The sequence below is a fragment of the Pagrus major genome, chromosome 24 (assembly GCF_040436345.1).
Source record: "Pagrus major chromosome 24, Pma_NU_1.0".
NCBI classification, from domain to species: Eukaryota; Metazoa; Chordata; class Actinopteri; order Spariformes; family Sparidae; genus Pagrus; species Pagrus major.
The window spans coordinates 18079031-18102304 of NC_133238.1; the positions used below are offsets into that span (position 1 = coordinate 18079031).

Below are 23274 nucleotides of genomic sequence, written 5' to 3' on the forward strand. Positions count from 1 at the left end.
ATGTATGAGATCCATTAAAAACAAAACGTAATGACATAAAAACCAGAGCTGATTAGTTGATTAATCACTCATGACGATGCATTCACACCTGTTTATTATGAAAATGCCCCACACAGATCATAATACTGCACTGAGGGAAAAAATGAGTGTTTTTTCAATGGAGTTTGGTGTTCTTGTGCCTTTTTCTCTGGCTCCAGCTTCTAAACTGTGAGGACTTGCTGCTTCTCTTTGTCTCACATCACGATAAACTGAACATCTTTGGGTTTTTGACTCTTATTCAAAGTAATTAAAACATTAAATGAAGGTGAGGTTCGCCCAGGGCGTCATGCAAGCTAGGACCACCACTGGTAGCAGGTTTAATCTTAAAAAACACTGCATACCATTATAGTGTCTTGAAAGTAAAAGTAACGGGTGATTTTTGACTCAATTTGTCTTTTTTTAATGTCTTTTCTATAGCTTAGCACGACAGCTGCAACAACTAATCAATTAGTTGTCATCTATTACTATTTTGGTAATCGATTGATCAATTTGAGTAATTTTAAAGTATCAAAAGTCAGAATTATCTGATTCCAGCCTCTTAAAAGTGAATATTTTCTGGTTTCTTTCCTCCTCTGTGACAGTAAACTGAATATCTTTGGTTTGAGGACAAAAACGAGACATATGAGGACATTTTCAAGACCGAACAACTAATCGATCAATCTGGAAAATGATCATTAGTCACAGCCCTATTTCAGACAGAAGTGGTCCAGTCATGGTCGGTAATCCAGCTGCGAGCGTGCAGCAGGATCAGGTAGGGAGGTGCAGCCACAACTCCATCAGTGGACGAGTGTGAAATGGGGTCAGGGGTTAATGGCACACTTCACGGCAGCTCGTAAGAACCGCAGCCGTGTTGTAAATACAGAGATGTGCGGGAACATAATCTCCCGCTGGTGAAGCGGTATCGAGAAAAATCTGTCATTTTAAGGAAATAAATCAACTATTTCATGTTATTAAAGCAACTTTAGGTGAAGGAGAACAATGTGACAAACCAAAAACAGACATAAACAAGTTAAAAACTAAGCTGAGGCGGGTTTAAAACATCAAAACCATGTTGGGAAAGCTTGTGAAAAATGACAGACGTGCACTAAGTAACTCCTCAAGAGGTCTCTGTAGTTAAAGAAGAGGAAGAGGATGATCTTTCTGACCTTCCTCCAAGTCACTTCCTCTTTAAAAAAGCATCTTACCTTCCTGTCTGAATCCTCAGGGGTCCCACAAGCGTCTATCCTCGGGCTCCTGCAGGTTTCAGCACCAGTAAAGGTGCAGGAAAACGTATATACGACGGGAAAATACTCCCGGGAGACTGGACGCTGCACTACACTTTCAACGAGCTGCAGAGAGAGAGAGAGAGAGAGGGCTGTAATCTCCCCCGATCCCACTTAATCCCGGGCAAGTGAGCCGCCTGCCTCTGGCCACCGGAAGCCAGTTCCTCCCTCACCGGCTGGCTGGTTTGCCTCAGAGCTGCCAAATCTTCTTAACTCTTTCAGCTTTCAGCAGCACGCAGGAGGAGCTGACTGACTGACGGACACAGGAGGAGAGAAATTAGGGTGACACCTCTGAGGACTTTAAAGATAATATTCTGTACTCACAGTTTATGATTTCACATCTAAGATAAAGTCAGATTTGGAGCTTCTAAACAATCTTTTAGTCCCAAAAAAAAGTCAGGAATGGAGGTAATCTCCTGACCGGTAATCTAATTCCCAAGGAAATTCAACAAAATCTCCCCTCCCTCCATGTTGAAGTCCTAAGACGCTCCGATTGTACCCAAAACACTGAGATTATCTCCGTGCCCTCAATAAAAACACGTCTTTGTCGGTTAATTCTCACTTAAGTCTCATCAAGTCTAATAAAAAAGTGCAACTCTGGGAGGATTTGTCAGTTTAACACCGACGCTTCTGACGGTTAAAAGTGAAAATCCACTCACATGACTCCAAATCCTGTTATTTCTCACATTAAATTCACATTTTCTGACAGAAATTCTCACCTGGAGGAGGTTTGTTTATCTGATTTACATGTGTGACCACTTTAAGTGACAGAACTACTGCTGGTTATTAAATATGGTGGCTCGAAAACTGACAAAATGTAGGAAAAGGTTAAAAATATAAAAATGAGATCAATGAAGTTGCTAGTTAAACTCCTAAAATGTACAAATTAAGCTTTATTGTCCACTACTCATGCTTGTTTTTAAATACAGAGGCTCCAAACTGACAAAATATACTAAGAAAGATACATTTTAATGTCATTTTTGGCTTCAAATATACCAGATTTAGATGTTCACTCACTTTAGATGAAATTACTTCTGCTGGTTGTTAAATATGGAAGCTTAAAACTAACAAAATTTAGTAAAATGCTACTAGGCAAGTCAAAAATGTAGCTGAATACATCAATGATTTTGGTAAATCAAAGCCTTATTGTTTAATACTTATGCTACTAGAAGTTGTGCCATCTAAAGTGGTTAAATGTGTGAATTAGGCAAACTCATAAGACTTGTTTGAAACCCGAAGTGCCTTTTTAAAAATGTGTCATTAAACTCTGGATTATTTGGCTCTTTTGTTTGGCTTCTTCTAGTTTTCTTCTCAGAAAACTTTGCTTTATGTAAAGTTACAGCATCTTAATTTGTCTAAAAACACAAAGATATTCAGTTTCTAATAACAAAACAAAGAGAAGCAACACATAAAACTGTCGACACCGCTCAGTTCAACAACGTCCATCAAATGAGTTTATTGCCCTTCGTCATTATTTAAAGGTACAACACATTCGACATCATGTATAAGACACACAGGTGGGAGTCAGCCTGCTGAAACACAAAACGTCAGTTCGTGTACACCAAACTCCATTCACAAAACAGTCAATTTTACACACATTGCAACAGTCTGACCTGTGAGGGGTGCAGAGGTACAGAAAATAAACAGTGAAAACCAACATGAGCTTATGAACACCGTCTTCATTTTATATTTTTTAACCATTACAACAAATGTCCCGTCCTGTCTCGGTCGTGTCGTCGACTGAAAATATGACTTCGTTTTAAGGTGCAGCAGCGACCGAATCAGCCTTCAGATTGTCTTTAGAGGAGCGTCAGTGACAAAATCATAAAAGCTAGTATGTTTTTGCTTTAAAGAAAACAGTCCGGTTGACTAAATACTGCATCCAAAGGCTTCTGGGTAAGAACTCGTCAGTATTGCTTCACTTCTTTTAAGCCTCGGCGCACAAACGGTCTCGGCCCGTAACCAGTGATGGAAGAAAAATCGTTTTAATGTCACAAAAATATGGGAAAAATGGGGATAAAATGAAGAATTATTACTTTGTGTGACCTCGAGTTATTCTGAAAAATGTCCAATCAAAATTTTATATAATCTAGCAGCTTTAAATCTTCGATCTAAACTCGAAAACCGTTTCACATTTCCTGTTGCCTGCAGCAGCTTCACCTAAATTTACCCCCCATCCAAAAAGCGACCTCTGATCCGCCGGCTTTTTTTCTTTTGTTAAACCATCTGAGAAAACAAAAGCCGTGATATCTAAAAAAAAAAAAAAAGTGCTCATCCATCCTCTGAATCCCCTCTTAAGCCCTTTTATAAACGGCCGTGTGTGACGCAAATCTGAAATAAGCAACAATGTCTGACAGTTTGTGCTGTGAACGGTTTAAAAAAAGACCAGTTAGCTTCAACAGATGGTGAAGAGAGTCGGCTCTGAACATCACGTCTAGAGTAAAAAACAGTCGTCTGCACAGATCTGCAGCAGGAAGCGTTTACCTTCAGACTGACGGTTGGTTTAAAGAGTCTCTCCTCGCCTGTGATGAACTCTGAAGCGACATGATTAATACAAACTCTGTCTCTCTTTTCAGTGGATGTCAGCGGGATTAAAGGCGGCTTCAAACAAACATGAGCACATTATGAAGGAAACATGTTGTCCAGGCATATCTGAAGCTTCTAACACTTTCTGATGAGTTGTTTTAAAGGACAAACCGTTAAAGATCTCACTCTTAACCCCAGACTTTTTCTAATTTTCAAGACCCCTGTAGACATCCTGTCAGTATATTTATTTATTACACTTATAATGGGCCCAAAAACACACAAAAGGCTCTCAAACTCCTCTTCTCACAGGACGTGCTTGATGTTACTGCAAAGCTTTAAAAACGGCAATTTTCCAAACCGGGTTTTGCATTAGAGCGCGGTGATTTATCTTTTGTTTCAGTCTCTGTTGAAGCTGAGAAACTAAAGTAACTTCAGGAGTCTGAGTGTGCATCTGTTTTTTGCATCTTTGTTGTTCTGTGTTCGACTCTTCAACAGGCGACGCTGCTCCTTAAAATGGAAAGTTGGAGTAGCTGGTCGGCTGCCAAAGATGGTGTAAAGGTCAGTCAACTTAGCCGCTCAGTAATTAGGCTTACAACTGGTGTAAGAGGAGACTATTAGCATCATTTAGAGTTACAACCAAGTCAGTTTGCATTTACTTGAAGTGTGCTGTGCACGATTGGTTTTGTATGAACTCGGGATGCACCGACTGTGAAATTTGAGGCCGAGATCCATGTTTTTTGTTGTTTTTTCCCCCTTTTGTGCCAGCTAAAGAAAAACATTATCAAATTTAGCAAAAAACCTTTAATTTAACGTTCTTTAACATGAAATAGAGTCCGTTTTTTGATAAGAAACACTTAAGAACGACTCAATGATAAGATTTTGTCAGTATTTAAACAGCTGTGCAAACTGAGCCAGTAGCTCGTGAGCGTGTCGGCAAACTTGATGTGAAACAACAAATAAATTCAATTCGATTTGAGTTCAAATTCAATTATTGAATTCAGAAGCAGCACTGGCAACACCGCCGTCTCTTTAAAGGGGGCAAACTCCGGCTGCAAGTCTAGCAAGAGCACAGCCGTCAACGCTGGAAAGAAGTTTGAATCCGTCAGTGAATGTCATCTTATTATAAATAACAGTCAGCACGGTGATGAATCGGTGCATCCCTCGTGAAAATACGGCATCAAACCTCGCTGGTTTCCATGGAAAAGGTCAGTTAAGGTCAGAAAGTTTGCCAAACCAGCCAGTCAGTCTTCGTCTTTGAGGTCTTTTCTCTTGTAAAACCGGAAAATACTGCATGAAAACACTTCTGATGAAGCATAAATCTCACCTATGTGTCTTTTGACAAACGGGGTCGAGGATAAAGACGGCGTCTCAGGTGATAAATAAAAAGTCTGTCAGTTTCATAAAGCGACGTCTTTTTGTCACGTCAGTTTTCTTCACGTCACGAGAAACGAAGACGACCCGAAACACACGTGAAGGCTTAAAAAAAGGAAAGTGTGGATCGTCTCGTTTCAGCTCAGAAGTCCGTTTTTTCATGCTGAAAAAAATGGAAGAAAAATGAGGTTCTGGTCTGCAGAGAAACCAGAAATCAGAGAATAAAACACTCTCGTTGGCACTGAAGAAAAGAAAAAACACTTCGGTCAGAAAGTCTTCCTGTAGTTTCACACTGGACGGTATGAAGTGGCTCATCTCTGGCAGTAAAACACGACAATATTCACATGTTCATGATCCATCGATACGAGGCCGGTACGGGTCGCTAACAGGGCCCTGTGTGTGTGTGTGGGTGTGTGTGTGTGTGTGGGTGTGTCGGGGAGGGGGAGGTGATCCCGTCTCCATAGCAGCAGCAGATGGAGCTGTGGGCAACCTGTTCAGATGATCCCCCGTCTCCCATTGGCCGCCGTCACCCTGACGCCTCGTTGATCCCGGCCCCCCCTCATTGGCTGCGATGAGGAGGCGGGGCGGCAGCATGCAGATCACCGAGGAAGTCGAGGCCGCGCTCGTCTTAAGTGATCTTCTCGTGCTGGATCTGGTAGTAACAAGCCTGGAGGAGGAGGAGACGCAGATACAAGTCATGTTTAATCATGTTTAAGAGTCAAACTTCTTCAAAATGTAGTTTTTCCTGCTTTTTTCACACTTTTGAAGTCCTGAAAAAGTGTGCACGTTGTCGTGTGTGTGTTACCTTCAGCGTGGTGAACATGATGCCGTGCTCTCCGTGCTGAACGCAGGGGTCCATCAGGTCTTCGATCAGGCTGACCTCTGACCCCAAGTTCCTGATTCTGAGAACAGAAAAAAGAAAACGCTCTCATCATCATCATCATCATCATCATAACGTGTGTGTAGATGTGTGTGTACGAGTGTGTGTTGGGGCTGACCGTGCACGCAGCACCACGTAGAGGAAGACGGGGAACAGGTCGTCCATGGACCACAGGAAGTCCTGCTTCAGCAGAGACTGGACCTCCTGAGTGATCTCCTCAAAGGTGAGCTGGATCACCTGCAGCTTGTCCGACGGGGTGAACGTTGTGCTGCAAGACACGAACGAGGAAACTGGAAGTTAAGATTCTGACTCTTTCTGTGTGTGTGCTTCTTTCTTAGTTTATATAAAATGTCGGTGCTGCACCTGATCTGTTGAAGTGTTTCCACTGCAGAGGCGAAGCAGGTGTCCTTGGTGCTGGAGAGGACCGGCTTCTCCCCCGGTGCAGGCACGGAGTCGGGAATGGAAACGGGCCAAAACTTCCTGAAGGGGAACAAAAAAAAAGGGAGGTAATCATTTCAACACAATCATTAAATAAAGTAGGACTCTTTCTCTTGCGTTGTGACGTACTGCTGAACGCCCAGGAAGGCGAGCAGGGCGTGGTCGGGCTGCTTGTTGAGGCGGAGGACGCACTCCCAGTAGACGTCGTCCTCTCGCTCCTTGTCCAGAGCGTAGAGCGTGAAGAGCGGCGGGTAGAGACGAGGCAGCAGGACGGGAAGCAGCAGAGCCGAGCTGCTCACCACACGGCTGAGGAGACAGAGGAGAAGGTCACGAGGAGAACGAGGACAACCAAAGATTCAAGGGGACACTGTCGGTCTTTACCAAGGTTTTGGTGAATCCAGCGGGGCATCAGCTGAGCCCGGCTCCTTCTTATCCTGGGGGTTGGTGGTCGGCTCTGGGATTAGGCCGCCCTCTTCTGGCAGGTCGGGGAACAGAAACCTGCACACACACAAAAATACTGATGAGCATCTAAATCCAATTAGCAGATTCATTAAAAATGAAGCTGTGGGCGGATGGTTACCTGACGATCTGGAAGATGCGGTTAAGGTAAGACTTGATCTCTTTGACGGCCTGAGGCAGCAGCCGACGATTCGCTCCGACGCCCACGTAGGTCATCCGGTAGACCGCGACCAGGGTCTCCACCAGCCGGCCGAGGGGGTGGAGGGGGGTGTCGCACGCCTGGAGGAAGAAGAGAAGGATATTTTTGTTACCAGCCAAAATTATTCTGTTATCACGGGTTCAAATAAACCAGGACAGAAATCTTCTGGACTATGACTTTGAGTTCGACGTCAGTGAATGTATTGTTGGAGGTCAGGTGGGTTTACCTTGATGAGGTAGAGGCGGATGGTGTTATATCTCTCCATGTGGATCGGTCCGACATGCTGCGGGATGACCTCCAGACTCTCCAGGGTTTTGCTGTGACTTCGAGACAACATCTCCGGACTGGACCACAGAACACGAACAACAGAAATGAAAAATAACATGTTAAAACACTGAGATCGGACTTAAAAGTTAAAAGCCGTAATTTGTTGACTCCTGCTTCCAGGAGGAATCCACAGATCGTCACCTGTCCTCGATGTGTCGTCGGCTGGTGGTGAGGGCCACGGCGATGTTCTCCCAGGCCTTCCAGTTCTCTCCTCGGCCCGGCGCCTCGCAGCCCAGCTGAGTCCAACACTCGTCGAACACCGCCTGCCACTTATCCTCCGCACACACACACAGGCGGCCCAGCTTCCTGCCATGTAACACACACAAAACAAAGTAAGACAACATAAAAAGGTCCAGATGTTTCTGTCCTGTGTGTTTCAGACTCTCTGAGCTTACACGGGTCGGGCTTTGTCCTTGTCGGAGTCGAACAGATGTGGTTTGAAGTAAGATCCCGCCACCTTGAGGCCAGAGCCCCATTCACCACTGAAGGAGCCCTCCAGGTAGTCACCGTTCGCCATCGTTAGCACGCCCTGCACGAGCCAATCAGGACATTGAACCACACATGATCACGAACATTTTACTGCTTACTGTTGTTAATTGTATTAGAAATCATTGCTGCACTGGAGCTTTATTTTCAATGTAATAAAGAGCGGATTCAGCACAAACAAACAAACAAACAAACAAACAAACAAACAAACAAACAAACGGCCTTAAAGTTTGTGTTCACTCGTCACCTTTCCATTGAGCGTCCAGTCGTCAGAGAATTCGCCTTCGTACGTGGTGTCGTCCTCTGACAGGAGGATCCCAGAGCCCTAAAGGAACAGAGACAACACCTCATTTCTCCTGATTTCACTCATTTGTTCTCCGATAATACAATACACACAGTAGCTCCATTTATCGTGGTTCATTGATTAATCCATGAGTTGTCAAATAATGAAATTTGATCGACATTTTATGGACCAAAAAACAAATTGATTAATCAAGAAAATATATATATTTTTTGCTTCGTTCACAGTCACAGTTTATGATCTGAAGCACTTTTCTCAGAGGCTCACCATCATCTTATTATCTTTGAAGGCTCCTTCGTAATAAAGGCCAAACTGAGTGACGACGACCCCGGTGCCCTGCCGCAGGTGGTCCTGCCACATGCCCATGTACTTCTCCCCTCTGGACAGAAAACAGACAAAACAAACACACAGAAACACTTTTTTATAAGCTCATCGTTGGCAGCATTTCGTGGTATTTCACATAGATGTAACTTCTTTGTGCTGACGGAGATGGTGAGCGTACTTTGTGATGTCATCGAAGACGCCGTAGCCGGTCTTCTTGTCCTGCAGCCACTGGCCGATGAAGACGCTGGGGGAGGAGGTGTTGAGCTTGCCGCTGCGCAGCATGCCGTGACCGTGACGCATGCTGTCCTGGAAGGACCCGTCGTAAACTTCACCGCTGGCGTACCTGCAGACGAGACGGAGGAGGGTCAGACCGACTGTCTTATCTCAAAACATGAACAACAAAGTTCCTAACTAACTTTTTTCCGTCACCTGTACGTCCCCAGGCCGTGCATCTTGCCGTCTTTCCAGTAACCTTGGTAGTGATCGTTCTTGTTGAGCGTCTTATTGGGAGCGACGTATTCACCAAAGCTACACAAACACAGAAATATGAGAACGAAGAAGAAACCGCAGACTCATGTATACTAAACACACTTATTGTAAACACTCACCCATCTTCCAGTCCGTTCTTGAACGTCCCTGTGTAAATCCTTCCATCAGGCCATTTTAACACTCCCCTGATAAACACAATCCCGATCATTATCACAGATCAATATCAGTATTTTAAATATATACGATCAGAATGTGGACGGTTTGTGTGTCCGACCTGCCGTTTGGCTTCCCGTTGAGCCAGCGTCCGTCGTACGTCGCCTCTTTCATCCGTCCGTCTTTATAAAAAGTGTACGAGGCCGTTCTGGAGGTCGGAGGCTCCAACTTCTGTGACGACCCCGAGCTGATTGATGCCGTGTCCTGACCCGCTCCACTCAGCGCCTGATCCACCGCCTGGTTGATGGAGCGAAGCCACTTTGCCTAAATAAACCAAGACATGCACACTTTAATGACGGATATCAAACAGTGGGGTCGAGTTTATTTGAGTCACAACAAATGGAAATGAAGTTTGAAGAAGTATTTAAAGATCGACCTTCTCCATGGGAGAAGAGGCGAGCAGGGTGAACGTCTCCTCTGGTGTGATCACCTTTAACCCATATCTGCAAACAGAAACATACATGTTGTTTTACACCAGAAACAACTAGTGGTTCACAAAACAGCAAAGAAGGCAGGAAGAAAGAAAAGAAAGCAGGGAGAAAGAAGGAAATGCAAAAGGAAGTGAAGAGGAAGTAAGGAAGGAAGAAACAAGAATGTAAAAGAACGAAGAAGAAAATAAGGAGAAAAAAGGCAGCTAAAAAGGAAGTCAGACAGAAAATAAAGGAAATGGAGAAGGAAAGTAAGAAAAGAAAGAAAAAAGCATAAGAAGGAAGAAAGGAAAGGGGGAAGTAAAAAGGAGGTAAAAACGGAAGAACCTAAAGAAGAAAGGTAAAGAAGGAAATAAGAAAGAAAAGTAAAGGAAATTTAAGAGGTAAGGAAGGAAGGGAAAGAGAGTAAGAAAGAAAGAAAGAAACATGAAGGAAGTGAAATATGAAAATAAGTAAAGACAGAAATAAAATAAGGAAGTAAGGAAGAAAAGAAATGTAAGTAAAGACAGAAAGTAAGTAAAAAAGAAGTAAAAAGAAGGACCTAGAGAAGAAAAGTAAAACAAAATGTAGGAAGGTAAAAGGAAGTAAAAAAGGAAGTCAAGATGAAAAGAAAAGAAACTGAGGGAATGAAGGCAGCCAGGAAGTAAAAATCAAGATAATGAAAAGTTTTGATGGAGAGTAAAGGTCGTAAAAAAGGTTGTACAAAGGAAGTAAGGAAAGAAAAGAAGGAAAAAAAACAGTAATACATCACAAATAAACTATACAGTGTAACAATAATATAAGACTGAGACAGCGTAACATTTTATTTAAAATAACACAACAAAATGAGATAATTACATTAAAAAGCTTTACACTGTATGTATAATTATAGTTGTACTGGTATAATAGGAAGACATCTGTGATCTAATAACGAATCTAATCTAATTACTGTAAATAATTTTAAAAAATGCTCGACCGTGATGAAACGACTCACATGCCCGTGTTCTCCTCTGGGATCGGTTCCACCCACAGCGTGGCCAACGGGAACACATGATGGGTGGAGAACTGGAGGAGGAACCAACATGGAGGAGGGGAAAGAAAAGGAAATTAAGAAAAATGAGGAGAGAGGAGAGAAGACAGAGGGGGAGGTAAACGGAAATAAACAGGAAACATTACTCTTATTAAAATATTTGACCACAAAGAGAGGAGATCAGCCACTGTGAATAAACACATAAGGTGAGATTACAGCCTCCTCTATGAGGAAGTCGCTGATAATCAACTATAAAAATGCTTATAAAGATAAAATCTCAACGATTCTACAAGCAGGACGCTGACAGGAGGAAGCATAAAGGAAGTGAGGAAGTAAACACGGACAGACTCCTCTCTGTCACACATGGAGTTGGCAAATGATTTAAATCTCATTTAGATCTATTTCCATGTTTGAAAACTAATAAAAAAGGAAGTAAAGATGGAAATAAGGAGGAAAAGAAAATAGAAGGAAGCGATGGACAGGAAGTTTAAGAGAAAAGTAGCAAGTCAGTAAGAAGGAAGGAAGAAAGGCGTGGAGAAGGAAGTAGTTAAGGCAGAAATGAAGCTAATAAAGGAAGTAAATAAGGAAGTTCAGAGAGAAGATTTACATGAGGTTAGTCATGCAAGACAACAAATGTTTCAAATGTTGGAGATCAACAGCTAAGCAGTCTGTACATGCTCTGAACCAACACATTGTTTCTTGTTCATACAAAGAAGAACTGAAAGAAAGAAAACAGGAGATTCAGAAAGGAAGTGAAAAAGGAAGAAAGACCAAATAGAGAAGATAAAAAGGAAGTAAAGAAAACAAAGTTAGGAAGATAATTACAGAAGGAGGTAAACAGGAAGTAGTAAAAGAAAAGAAAAAGGAAGCTTAGGAGGAAGTAGTTTTTCATCACACAGGCAGGAAGGAGAGACAAACAGGAAGAGAGGAAGGAAACTGCTTTGGAGACGTGAACCAGAAACTGTTGGTGAATTTAAAAACGGACTGAATTTCACACGTTGTGTCGAGAGTTCATTCTGTCATTTCCAATCCTGCGTAAATTAAATGAAACCAACAGTTCAAAACCAAAGGCTTCAACGGGAGAGAAGATGTCGGAGGAAACTGATGTTTTCAGAGGGGATTTCTTAAGTTTTGGATTTCAAGCTGGATTCATCAAACAGCCATTAAAACCCAAAGAGCCTTGGTCACAGTCGGTTCGTCCGTCCATGCAGTCTCCCTCAGCAGGCAGAGGGTGAAGGTCGGGTAGGGCTGGGCATCACCGGACATATTCAAGAAGTAATGTACCTACACTGACATCCTTCTACTGCCGCTAGTGTTTTAGTGTTTCAGAGCAACAGCAAAATTTTAGAGTTTATTCTTTTTCTGAGCTGCAGCGAAGAGAAATACTTCCAGCAAAACAAACTACAATAGCAGACATATAAAACCAGGACTAGAAAGATCAAACTCACATGATGTGGCTACGTGAACTAATTCAGATTTGCACAGAATAAAAACCGACCATCACTTGTTAAAGTGTTGTCATGTTAGAAAGGGGAAAAAATCTTGGCCCATATTAAAAGAAGGAATAATTACAGTGATACATAACTTTTTGAACACTCGTATCATCATTGATTATTAATTTTAAGTACTTTGATTTGTCCGTGATTTAGCTGATTTTCTGAAAACGTGGTAATAAAGGACAGTCGTAAGTGTAAAATAAAGGCAGTACAGAAGGAAGTACAGAATGACAGAAAGTAATTCAGGAGGAGCAAAGAAAGAAGTATAAAGACAATAAGAAAAAGAAAGTAAAGAGAAAGTACAGTAAGAACGGAAGGATGTGCAGGAAGAAGGAAGAAAGAAAAACAAATATGGAAGTAAAAAGGAAGTAAAGGATAAGTTAATAAAGCAAAATAGAAATGTAAGTGAAAGAAGATGAAATAAAAAGGAAGTAAAGGTGGTTGTAGATTTAAATAAAGAAAAAAGGGGATGGTAAAGAAAGGAAGAAGGTAAGTAAGCATGAAGTAGAGAAGGAAGTTAGGAGGAAAAGTAAAGAAGAAAGTAAAGAAAGCATAAAAGAAAAGGAAGTTAAGAAAAAATAAGTAAAAAGGAAAGTAGAGGAGAAGTTAAGAAAGTAAAAAAGACAGGAAGTTAGAAAAGAAATTATGTAAATAAAGAAAGTAAAGGGGACGCAAAGAAAAGGGATATTAAGAAGAAGTGAAGGAACTAAAGAAACAATCAAAACAACAAAGTAACTGGATTTTATCTGTGTTGCTGGTTCCTGTTAAAGCCCAGCTCTCCTGTTCTATAGGAACATTGTGTTGAAGTGTGTTTGTTGTGATTTTAAAGTGAATCAGCTCCATCAGAACTGAATCCTGTGACACTGAGCCCTTCACACACACACACTCTCACATACAGAACCAAAGGAGTGGGACGGGGAGAGTTCGGGTCGCTGTGCTGACATTTGCTTCTGGCTGCATACTTACAAGGTTTTTACAAGGCGCCACGCCCTGACAGCACGGAGGCAAGCACACACAAACGCTTGAAACACACCAAGTTACAGAGTCTGAAACATGGACGGCTTCATTAAAGTGAAAGAGTTGAAGCGTGTGATAAAGTGTGTGTGTGTGTGTGTGTGTGTGTGTGTGTGTGTGTGTGTGTGTGTGTGTGTGGGGCTGACCTGTGCGTGGACCAGAGCGTCGGTGAAGAGGATGAACCAGTTGACGGAGAACCTGCCGGCGTTCTGCAGGGTCAGAGCTTTGTTGCTGCTCTCGCAGATCAGCCGGCGGTGAGGCTTCCTCAGCGAGTCCTGACCACACAATGACACCATTCATGTGACAATCCTGACACCATGTGACGCCTCGAGGCCTCAAATGTGGAGGACGAGCACGCGCTCGGCGAGTTTACCGTCATTTTGCCGGGGAAGCTCTTCCAGAAGTGGAAGGTGTAGTCGGCGTCTTTCCTCTTTCTCTTCAGCTGGAGGGACAACGCTTCGAACTTGGAGCAGCTGTCCTGCAGCTTCTGGTAGTCGTCGGAGCACTGACGACATAAATCACAATGAAATATGAGTTTTTATGGTTTTAAATTGAGTCAGACTGAGTCAGACCTGAACATTTAAGGCTTGTTAACTATTTTATTAATCTCTGCTGATTTTAAGTCGTTTTCTAGGACGAAAGAAAGTCACATTTATCTGATTCCAGCTTCTTAAATGTCAATATTTTCTGGTTTCTTTCTTCCTCTGTGACAGTAAACTGAATATCTTTGGGTTGAGGACGTCAACATTTCTCAGCATTTTATAGACAAAACTACTGATCAATTAATCATACCAAGAAACAAAACCAAAAAAAAAAGATGAATTGACAATGAAGATAATCTGTAGTTGCAGCTTTAAACAAATAACAAAGTATTGTGCTCTTTCTAATAATCTAAACAACAACAACGTTTTCATTGAAGGAAGAAAAGATTCAACTCAAAGGAGACAAAAATGATGTTGGGTGCTCTTTGAAATCAGGAGAAAAGACAATCCAAAAATGAAAATATTATGAAACGAGGAAGGAAATATTAAAAAGCCTTTATTGTCGCAACTAAATCATTAAAAAATCCAACCATCAGGTCTTCATCTGTGTCGTGCTGGAGTGTTTCATCACGTACAGATGAAGAGACTGGAGCTAAAACTTAATGAACTTCAGACCAAATATAACTCTTCTCCCTCTGGCAACCTTAGAAATGATAAACACGATGTGCCAGACGATTAAAATCTGCCTTAGAGACAAACAAAGCTGGAAAAATCCATGTTTTCGGTCATTAACAGTAAAAATAAAATATCCACATATAAAAACAGTCACGTGCGAGTCGCTCCACCTACCACTTCGAAGCAGGTGGCCAGTTTGAGCAGCAGGCGTCCGTATTCGTGAAGGTGGCGAGTTGGGAGGTAGAAGAGCGCCATCAGGAGGTCGGACATGGCGGGGTTCTCCTCGCTGCACTCCGACAGCTTCTGAAGCAGCTCGGGACTCTTCCCAAAGAAATCTCTGTCAAGAAAATCATCACTAGTTATTAAAAAAGTCAAAATAACGATTATTGATCCCTTGAAATGTGCTGGTGTGCTCACAGTGAGGGTTTGGTGAGAGTCTGGAAACCTCCCATCACCTGGAAGTTGCCCAACACGCTGCAGTACCTTGACGAAGAGACACACGAGTAAAGTTTAATTTATTGTTTTAAAAGAAATGTACAATAATCAAATTCTCGATGAGGAACACGTACTCGTGGTAAGCGTCGATGAAGACGCCGGTGTGGTCGAGGATGAGCAGGCTCTTCACGTCGCGGCCTCGGCGCAGGTTGGCGGTGAGGCTGGCGGCGTGCTGCCCGGTGAGGTGACACAAGAGGCTGAACCGACCCACCAGAGTCTGCAGGAGCCCGAGGACGACCGGACCGAGCGCCGAGCTCAGAGACTCTGGAGAAGGACGCCACACAAAATCAGACAAACGAGCTAAAATTGGTGAAACATTTTGGCTTCTGCGTCAGTCTTACCCAGCTCCAGCAGGGGGCGTATAATCTGCGTCTTGACGTTACACAGCTTGCAGTAGTACTTCCTCTCAGCCGACGCCAGCTCGTGGAGGCTGGCGATGAAGCCCATCACGTTCCTGTCGGAGAGCGCCACGCAGCGCTGGCCGCCCGCGAACACGTTGCTGACGTAACGCAGCTGGAACACGCAGGAAAACAGGAAATTAAACGAAAATACACACAAATATACACAAACATTTCACTGTGAACACACAACAAAGTCCTTACGTTCATACAGAAGGGCAGCAGCACCGGCTGCTGGGTGTAGCCTCCGCCCAGTCGCTGCTCCTCTTCCTCTCCGCCGTCCTGCTGCCCCGGCTCCTTGGCCTGGCTCTCCTCCGCCCCCTCCTTCACCTGCTGTCCGCTGTAGTAGATGATGGGCTGGATGCAGTCTCCGTCTGCCAGCAGGAGGGTGTGTTTCTCTCCGGCGCTCACGTCCCAGACCCGGATCCCCTCTGACATCTGCAGTGAAGACGAACACAAGTCGGTGAGCTTTCTGAGGATATCTACTGTACGTGTTTGTGTTGGTACAGGACGGGGTTTCCTCACCTTAGCGAGGCGCGGGACGGTGCTGGGTGAGTCCATGTGACCAAGCTGGCCACAGCTGTTACTACCCCACGAAAACACCTGGAAGAGAGAAACACACACAGGTGAAGACACACATAAAGACTCTCAGAGGTAAACGGAAAAATAAAGGATTCAACGTCTGTTTTTGTCCAAATATTCACATTTATAGAACAAATAAATTAAAAACAGCTGCACAAAAGCATAAAAGTGACTGACCTGAGACTGAGCCGTCAGAGCGAGGGAATGATGAGCGCCGGCCGCCACCCGCACCACCTCCTTATTGTTCAGACTTTTGATGCACTGCGGCTGTAATCTGCAGATGGACACAAGACTTTGAACGGACCATGTTTCATAGCTTTTTTTTTTAATTTAATGCCCCTTGCAGACATCCTGTCTGACAGGTGAAGAGACGTCCTCTCACCTGGCCAGAGTGTCTCCATGTCCCAGCTGTCCGTGGTCACAGTTGCCCCAGCTCCACACCTCCGTCTGCAGGGTGGGAAACACCTCCTGGGCCTCGGGGACGGCCCCTCCCAGCGGGGTGAGGGCGACCGCACGCATCCTCGGACGACCGGCTTTCCTCAGCAGCCGCGGGGACACTGAGGACGAACAGGTGAATAAACAGCGATCCTGATCTAAAGCACCTCGACACGAATGAATCGGAGGTTCAAAGTTCAGCCGAGGAAATCAATGTGTGTTATCAGAACAACAACAAACCGCACACAGACAGCAGCGACGCTTATCAGCTCACATCAGCCGAGTCACGTCACACACATGCTGCCACACAGCAGACGAACAATGAGGAGAAACACAAACATGCACACACATCTTTAAAAAGGCCTCCAGTCAGAAGTTTCCAGGATTCGTCTCATTGAATTTTACTTCTCAGCCTAGAAAACCATCATTACGTCTGACCCACGAGATGATGAAACCCAGAGCAAATAATCTGCGAGGGAATAAAGATATGATGATAGAACGGGGAAAGTCCATCCTTCTGCCTTCTGTCTGTTTCTACACCTACTTATTCCTGCTCGGTTCACACAGAAGCTCATTCTGCTCCACTGAATCTGCTAAATCCTTCCAACGTTTTCTCCTCTCAAGGTCGAGTTGGAGGCTAAATATCAATCTGCATTCCTCAGTGCTTTTAATCACACAAAGGCGACCATTCAGAGGCTCGAACTGGACCTACGAACGCACAAAGCACGACATGAAGCTGGACGAATTCATCAATTAAGGCTTTTAGTCAGAATAAAAGAGAAACCCTCCAATGTGAGAGATTAAAACATGGCTGAAGAAAGCCTTAAAATTCATCTGAGAAGGACTTTTGTTAACGTCCTGTGTCCAGCTACATGCAGGCGACGTACACAGTGAGACACAAACACAAGCCGGTGCCGTGCTCGTGAGCAGGACGAAGAAGCCGAAACAACATCAACCTGCGCATGCGTACTTACGCAGCAGAGCATAGGAGGAGGATAAGAGGTGAACAGCGTATCTACCCTGTGAGAGGAGTCCCGGCAGCGACAGCCGGCGCCGCAGACCCTCCGCCTCCTCTTCGCGAATGTCCCCCGTGCTGGAGCTCTTCTTGGCCTGCGTCGAGTCCTCCTGGCGGACGCGCTCTGCGGTGTTGTCGCCGACTATGGCAGACACCGCCCCGCCGGGCCTCGCCGCTCCCGAGGGCAGGTAGAAGTTCATCATCTTCTTGAGGGACAAGGCCTCGTAGGTGGAGGCGACTCGCTCGCCCACAGCCGAGGCGCAGGAGGCCACCAGGCTGTTGAGGGTGCCGCCGGGCGCCGATGACGGCTGGAGGAGAAACAATGCAGAGTTACGTTTGAACAGAAGTCTGATCGAGTCTATTTTTAGTGTCGCCTCACAGAAACAAGTGCCTGTTTTAAAAATAAAGATATTTTTGGATGAAACCTACGGAAGCCCTGAGAGGCAAGAAGGAAAAGAAAATGTCCTGATTCATTCTGTGAATCTTATTTGTTTTCTCGCGTGTGTTTACTATTTTAGAAGAGGTGAAGAAGGATCATCTTCCTGAGTTCCTTCATCTTTTTTGTTTCCATCTATGAAAACAGAAGGAAAATGTTTTGGGAGGTGTTTTATTTCTTGTGAGGATCAGGATGTGTCAGTGTTTGTTGTTGTGATGCTCATTTCATTCACAGGAGGGTGAAGTGCATCACAGTGTTGTTATGTTTTTCCTTCTTCTCCGTCTCTGACTGACTCTTGTTTTCCAAGAAAAGCAGCAGATTAGATAATAATGCTGTTGTTGCACATCACACCCTTGTGGCTGAAACAAGTATTACAACAACAAACACAGAAAAATCATCCTGACCAAAAAAAAAAATGTCTATCAGTGTCTCCTGAATCCAACATGTCGTCTTCAAATGTCTCGTTTTGTCCTCAACCCAAACATATTCAGTTTACTGTCACAGAGGAGGAAAGAAACCAGAAAATATTCACATGTAAGAAGTTTAACTGTTGCAGCTCCCCATGAGGAGCATCTGAACTGGAAAGACTCACCAGCAGAGTGTGCAGACCTCCAGCTGTCCCCTTCCCCGTCTGCTCCACCTGCGTGTTGTCCGACAGTTTCTTCAGGTAGTCTTTGACCGCCTGCTCATCAGGATACGGTGAATTCTTCACTTTGGACAGAGCCGAGTGGTCCGAGCCCGGCAGCGCTCCGTTAGCTGTGGCCGATTTCTCTTTCTCAGAGTCCTGATGGTGAGTGGAGTCAGTGGAGGAGTCAGCACCATCAGCAGGAGCTGAGGACATGGAGGTGGAGGTCTGTGAGGGGAGGACCGGCTCAGACGGGGAAGTTTTGAGTCCTTGCGCGAGAGCCGGCGCCTCCAGCAGGCCCTCGTCCTCGGTGAGCTCCACACCGAGGGGGCAGTAGTGACCGTCGGAGATGATCACGTGGTCCTCTTTGTCCGTCATGGTGTACAGCAGCTGGTTACACTGTCTGCATTTGTCCACAGGGGGGCGCTGCACGTCCTGAGGGCCCAGGCAGCGCAGCAGAGCCAGGCTGTGCGAGGCCCCGCAGGCCACCTGTAACACATACCTGCCCGCCAAATGTTCCACTTTCTGTGGTTTCCACACGGGAAACACGGCGGCGTTGAGGCCCAGCTGGGAGCCGCTGCCCCAGGCCCACACCTCCCGCTGGGCCGACAACGCCAGGGTGTGCTGCTCCCCGCAGGCCAGCTCCAGCACCGGGACCGTCTGCGGGGGGCTGGCGTCCGAGTCCATCAGAGCGACAGGAGTCGGGTTGGGAACGGTGGCGAGGCCCGACAGGCCGCACTGACCCGAGCTGTTGTCCCCCCACATGTGGACGCCGCCGTCCTCCGTCACCGCCCCGCTGTGGAAGCTTCCAGCGGCGATGGCGACCACACGCTGGCCGCCGAGCGCGCTCTCCAGGGTGGGTTTCTCCGGCTCGGGCACCTGACTCTGCTTCCATGGCGACTCCCCAAAACTGTACACCTGGCCTCCTGAAACAAGAGGCGACAACGACGCAAAGATCAGACACTCAAAGCAGTTAATCGATTGTGGAAACAGCTGGTGATTAATTAAAGTCGTTACCTTCCACCAGCAGGACGCCGTGCCGTGTACCCAGGGCGACCTGGAGCACCGGCCGGGGGAGGAGCAGCCTCTCCGGGGTGACGCTGCACGAGTAGCCCCTCCAGGTGTGGAGCAGGCCTCGCTCTCCGCCGCCGTCATCCACAGAGCTGAGAGAACAATCGATCAGAAACATGATCAATATCTCCTGATTTCTTTTTATTGCTCTTAATCTTTATCTTTACACATTTTGTGTCTTTTATCTTCTTGTTTTAACTTCATCTGGCTTCTGTCGGTTTATTGTTCATCCTGAGTTTCCTGCTTTTGCTTTTGCCCGTCAAACTTTACAGCTGCTTATTATCATTTTCATTTTATTTGTATTCGCTGCCCGTCTGTGGCTCTCGTAACATGTAAAAACGTCACAAACACACAAACACACAGTTCCTTATTTTAAAAAAAGGCTGTTTTTCCTGAAAGAGCTGAACTTTGTAACTTCTAACAAACTTTACCCAAAATGGAGAAAACAGAGCTTTAAGGGGGACTATTTTAAGTTACTTGTCAGTTCTTTGCAGTAGTTATCTCTAGTATATATCCTTTTTATTCATCTTTATACAAACTATACATATTTAAACATATAACACATGCTATACTGTATTTTTAACACTGTGCAACCCCTTGTTTTGTATCCCGTTGGTATCCTGTGCAATTACATCCCTATTTCCAACTTGTTTTCAGTCTTATCCGTCACTTAATCACTGTTTTTCTCTCCGCTTACGTCTCTCGAGCTGCTGTAACAAGCGAGGGATCGATAAAGTCTGATCTTATCTAGGTTGCATCCATTTCTTCTCCTCTAATGACGGAAACTATGTGTCAGTCTCATCTTCTGTCAACTTATTCTACATTTAAAAAAGGCAGAAATGCACCTGTGAGGGCTGAAAACACAAACTACACGATGTGTTACAACCATCACAGGAACAAAACGTCCTTCAGATGTGGAGCAGAGACAGCGCAGAGGAGGGGAGGCGTGTTTGTGGCTGACAAAGTGGAGCAGACAAACTTCCAGCTTATTTAACCAGAGCCGGTGCTTCATCCCCTCCTCCTCCTCCTCCTGTGCAGCTCCACCACTGAACAACAGCTGTTTTGTGGGTGAAAGCAGAAGTGAGCACAGCTCCATCCGCAGGCGATGTCACATGGTGATCACATCCAGCCAGAAACCAGCAGAGTAATCCTCTTTGGGAGGACTTTGGAGTGGACCTACCTCTTCCTCTGGGTCTCCATCAGTGGGCTTTATTGCTCCATCACAGCTGCATTTCAGACCTGCAGACCCAAAACAGAAACACGCTTTATTAGCTCGCTCACACACTGCTGACAGTGCACACACACAAGTCAGGGGAGGCTGAGAGAAAGTGGGACTGTCAGGCTGAATTTTAGGGGAAAACCCAAAACAGAAATCAGGTTCAGCCAGAAAGTCAAAATGAAAGCAGCTCCAGTTTCTCTTCCACGTGTTTTAAATGTCTGCTTCAAGCCTGAACAGCTCAAAAATCCCTCCCAGAGTGAAAAACCACTCACACCTGTCACCTGCTGTTGCTAGCTAACAAAACGTCAATCTCGCTAGCTAGCATTAAGCTAATCATCCTGCTAACTAGCCAACACGCTAGCCCCCCATAACTACAGGTGTCTCTTCCTTATTTCCAGGTGTGAAAAGCCTCTTTTTCCTCACCAGCTGGCTCCACACGGCTCTCCTAGAGGCGCTCACTCGGGCCTGGAGGTCGAGTCGTACATCCGTCGGGTCGTTTGGCAGCTGAACCGCCGCTTGTTGTTCATCTGCTGATGTTGACACGGAGAGGCGCCGCTACCGTCACAGCTCGTCCACACGCACACAGGAGGGCTCACTCTGCGGCGAGAGCGAGCGACGAGAGCGCGTCTTAAAGGGATAGTACACAAAGTCTGTGTCAGTCAGTGTTCCTTTATTGAAGTAAAAGTAGTAATACCACACTGTAAAAAATACTCTGTTAAGTCATGTATTGAAGATGTTACTTAAGCTATATTTATTTGTATTTATTTTATCCATAACAGCAACCTTAAAAGCCTTAAAAAATATTACACAATTAATCCACAATAGGCTGCCGAGCTGCAATCCCAGGCTTGCTCACAAAATATTTATCAATAATAAGCAATTCCTCATCAAAATCTTATTCCTAGTAGTGTATGGAAAGCTTTAAAGCAGACTTTAGACCTTCATGTTGATAAAATCTACTCAAATAACACATGATTGCTGATTTCCAACACTTGCACCTTCATGAAAATGTGAATAATTAACGTTTTTATGATAAAGTTACAGAAAATTACCCATTTCTTTTAGACCCACCTGTATTTTCTTTCCCAAAAAATAAATTATAGACACCACAGTGCAGACTTTCTTTCTGATCCAAGCCTTTCTGCACCAAACACGAGCACAGCAGCAGAGTGAGACCTCTTACTGTTTCCCTCCTCTCAACCAAACGAGACTTCTTCTTCTGCTGCTGTTAAACTTTGACTCACAGGCGCCACCTGGTGGCGGAGCTGTGCGGTACAACAACTATATTGCCCTGAAAACTAGTTAATAATATATATTTTGACTGTATAATAAAAAGTGAGTTAAGTTATAAGATAATAAGCGAGAATCATAAGATAGTAAGTCAAAGTACAAATGATTAGAAACTTATTAAGTGCCTTAAAATAAAACCTCCACATGTTCTGCCACCAGTCGTCCTGCACCGACTGAACAAACACTCATTCATCCTTCACACTCTGCAGCCAGACTTCAGATTAATGCCCCTCCGCTCTCCTTGGCTGGTGTCACTTCCACACACTGAGCGAGGCGAAGCAGACGGAGAATAAAAGTCAGCACTTTTAAATCCGCTGATTCAAGCGCTCTGCATGTCTGACTGTAACGATATATTCAGACCACAGACACCACTTCATGCAAAACAAAGAGAAGGAGCTGGAGGTCTGAGAGGCCGCCGACCTTGGAGTGATATGTGGGAAAAGAGCTGAGAAACAAAAACACATCAAATCTTTTTGTAATTAGTTGATTTTAAAAGGGGTAAATCCAGGAAAATCAATAAAATGTTATTTATCATGATAGTACAACTTTTATACATTCTTCTGCAGCACTTTCAGGTCATTTCCAGCCGCTACAGGAGCCGTTTTCAACTTTGCTTTCCTCGCTCGATGGAAAATTTACAAATATAAAACCTCCACGGACCAAAAATGGATCATAGAAAGAGTCATAATCCACTTTGTTTGTTCGCCTGGCAGCTGCTCAGACCCAAGAAATCTAACCCCCAACCCCCCAAACACTTCAGCTGTCCTGATATAACCTTCAGAGAACTGTCGGGGAACGTTCCCTAAAGGTTCTCTAAAAGTAAACTTCAGAGAACTGTCGGGGAACGTTCTCTAAAAATAAACTCCAGAGAACTGTCAGGGAACGTTCCCTAAAGGTTCTCTAAAAATAACCTTCAGAGAACTGTCGGGGAACGTTCCCTAAAGGTTCTCTAAAAATAACCTTCAGAGAACTGTCAGGGAACGTTCCCTCAAGGTTCTCTAAAATTAAATTTCAGAGAACTGTCAGGGAACGTTCCCTCAAGGTTCTCTAAAATTAAATTTCAGAGAACTGTCGGGGAACGTTCCCTCAAGGTTCTCTAAAATTAAATTTCAGAGAACTGTCGGGGAACGTTCCCTCAAGGTTCTCTAAAAATAAACTTCAGAGAACTGTTAGGGAACGTTCCCTCAAGGTTCTCTAAAAATAAACTCCAGAGAACTGTCGGGGAACGTTCCCTAAAGGTTCTCTAAAATTAAATTTCAGAGAACTGTCGGGGAACGTTCCCTCAAGGTT

The 23274-nt window shown here is 44.6% G+C and overlaps 1 protein-coding gene across 1 annotated transcript; it reads right to left on the reverse strand.

Moving 5' to 3' along the window:
- Nucleotides 1-2728: 2728 nt before the first annotated feature.
- On the reverse strand, nucleotides 2729-21229 carry als2b (alsin Rho guanine nucleotide exchange factor ALS2 b). Its single transcript, XM_073495468.1, has 33 exons — nucleotides 21118-21229; nucleotides 20656-20714; nucleotides 19422-19567; nucleotides 18372-19330; nucleotides 17348-17651; nucleotides 16276-16450; nucleotides 16071-16167; nucleotides 15837-15914; nucleotides 15516-15749; nucleotides 15255-15426; nucleotides 14988-15177; nucleotides 14836-14901; nucleotides 14593-14755; nucleotides 13635-13766; nucleotides 13408-13536; nucleotides 10716-10786; nucleotides 9691-9757; nucleotides 9376-9578; nucleotides 9221-9286; nucleotides 9042-9140; nucleotides 8791-8955; nucleotides 8556-8667; nucleotides 8235-8312; nucleotides 7897-8030; nucleotides 7643-7807; nucleotides 7401-7518; nucleotides 7097-7254; nucleotides 6898-7014; nucleotides 6646-6822; nucleotides 6442-6558; nucleotides 6197-6346; nucleotides 6004-6100; nucleotides 2729-5865 (listed from the first exon to the last, which is right to left on the reverse strand). The coding sequence occupies exons 2-33, from the start codon at nucleotides 20673-20675 to the stop codon at nucleotides 5827-5829; spliced, it is 4998 nt and encodes a 1665-aa protein (XP_073351569.1). The 5' UTR covers nucleotides 20676-20714; nucleotides 21118-21229; the 3' UTR covers nucleotides 2729-5826.
- Nucleotides 21230-23274: the final 2045 nt, after the last annotated feature.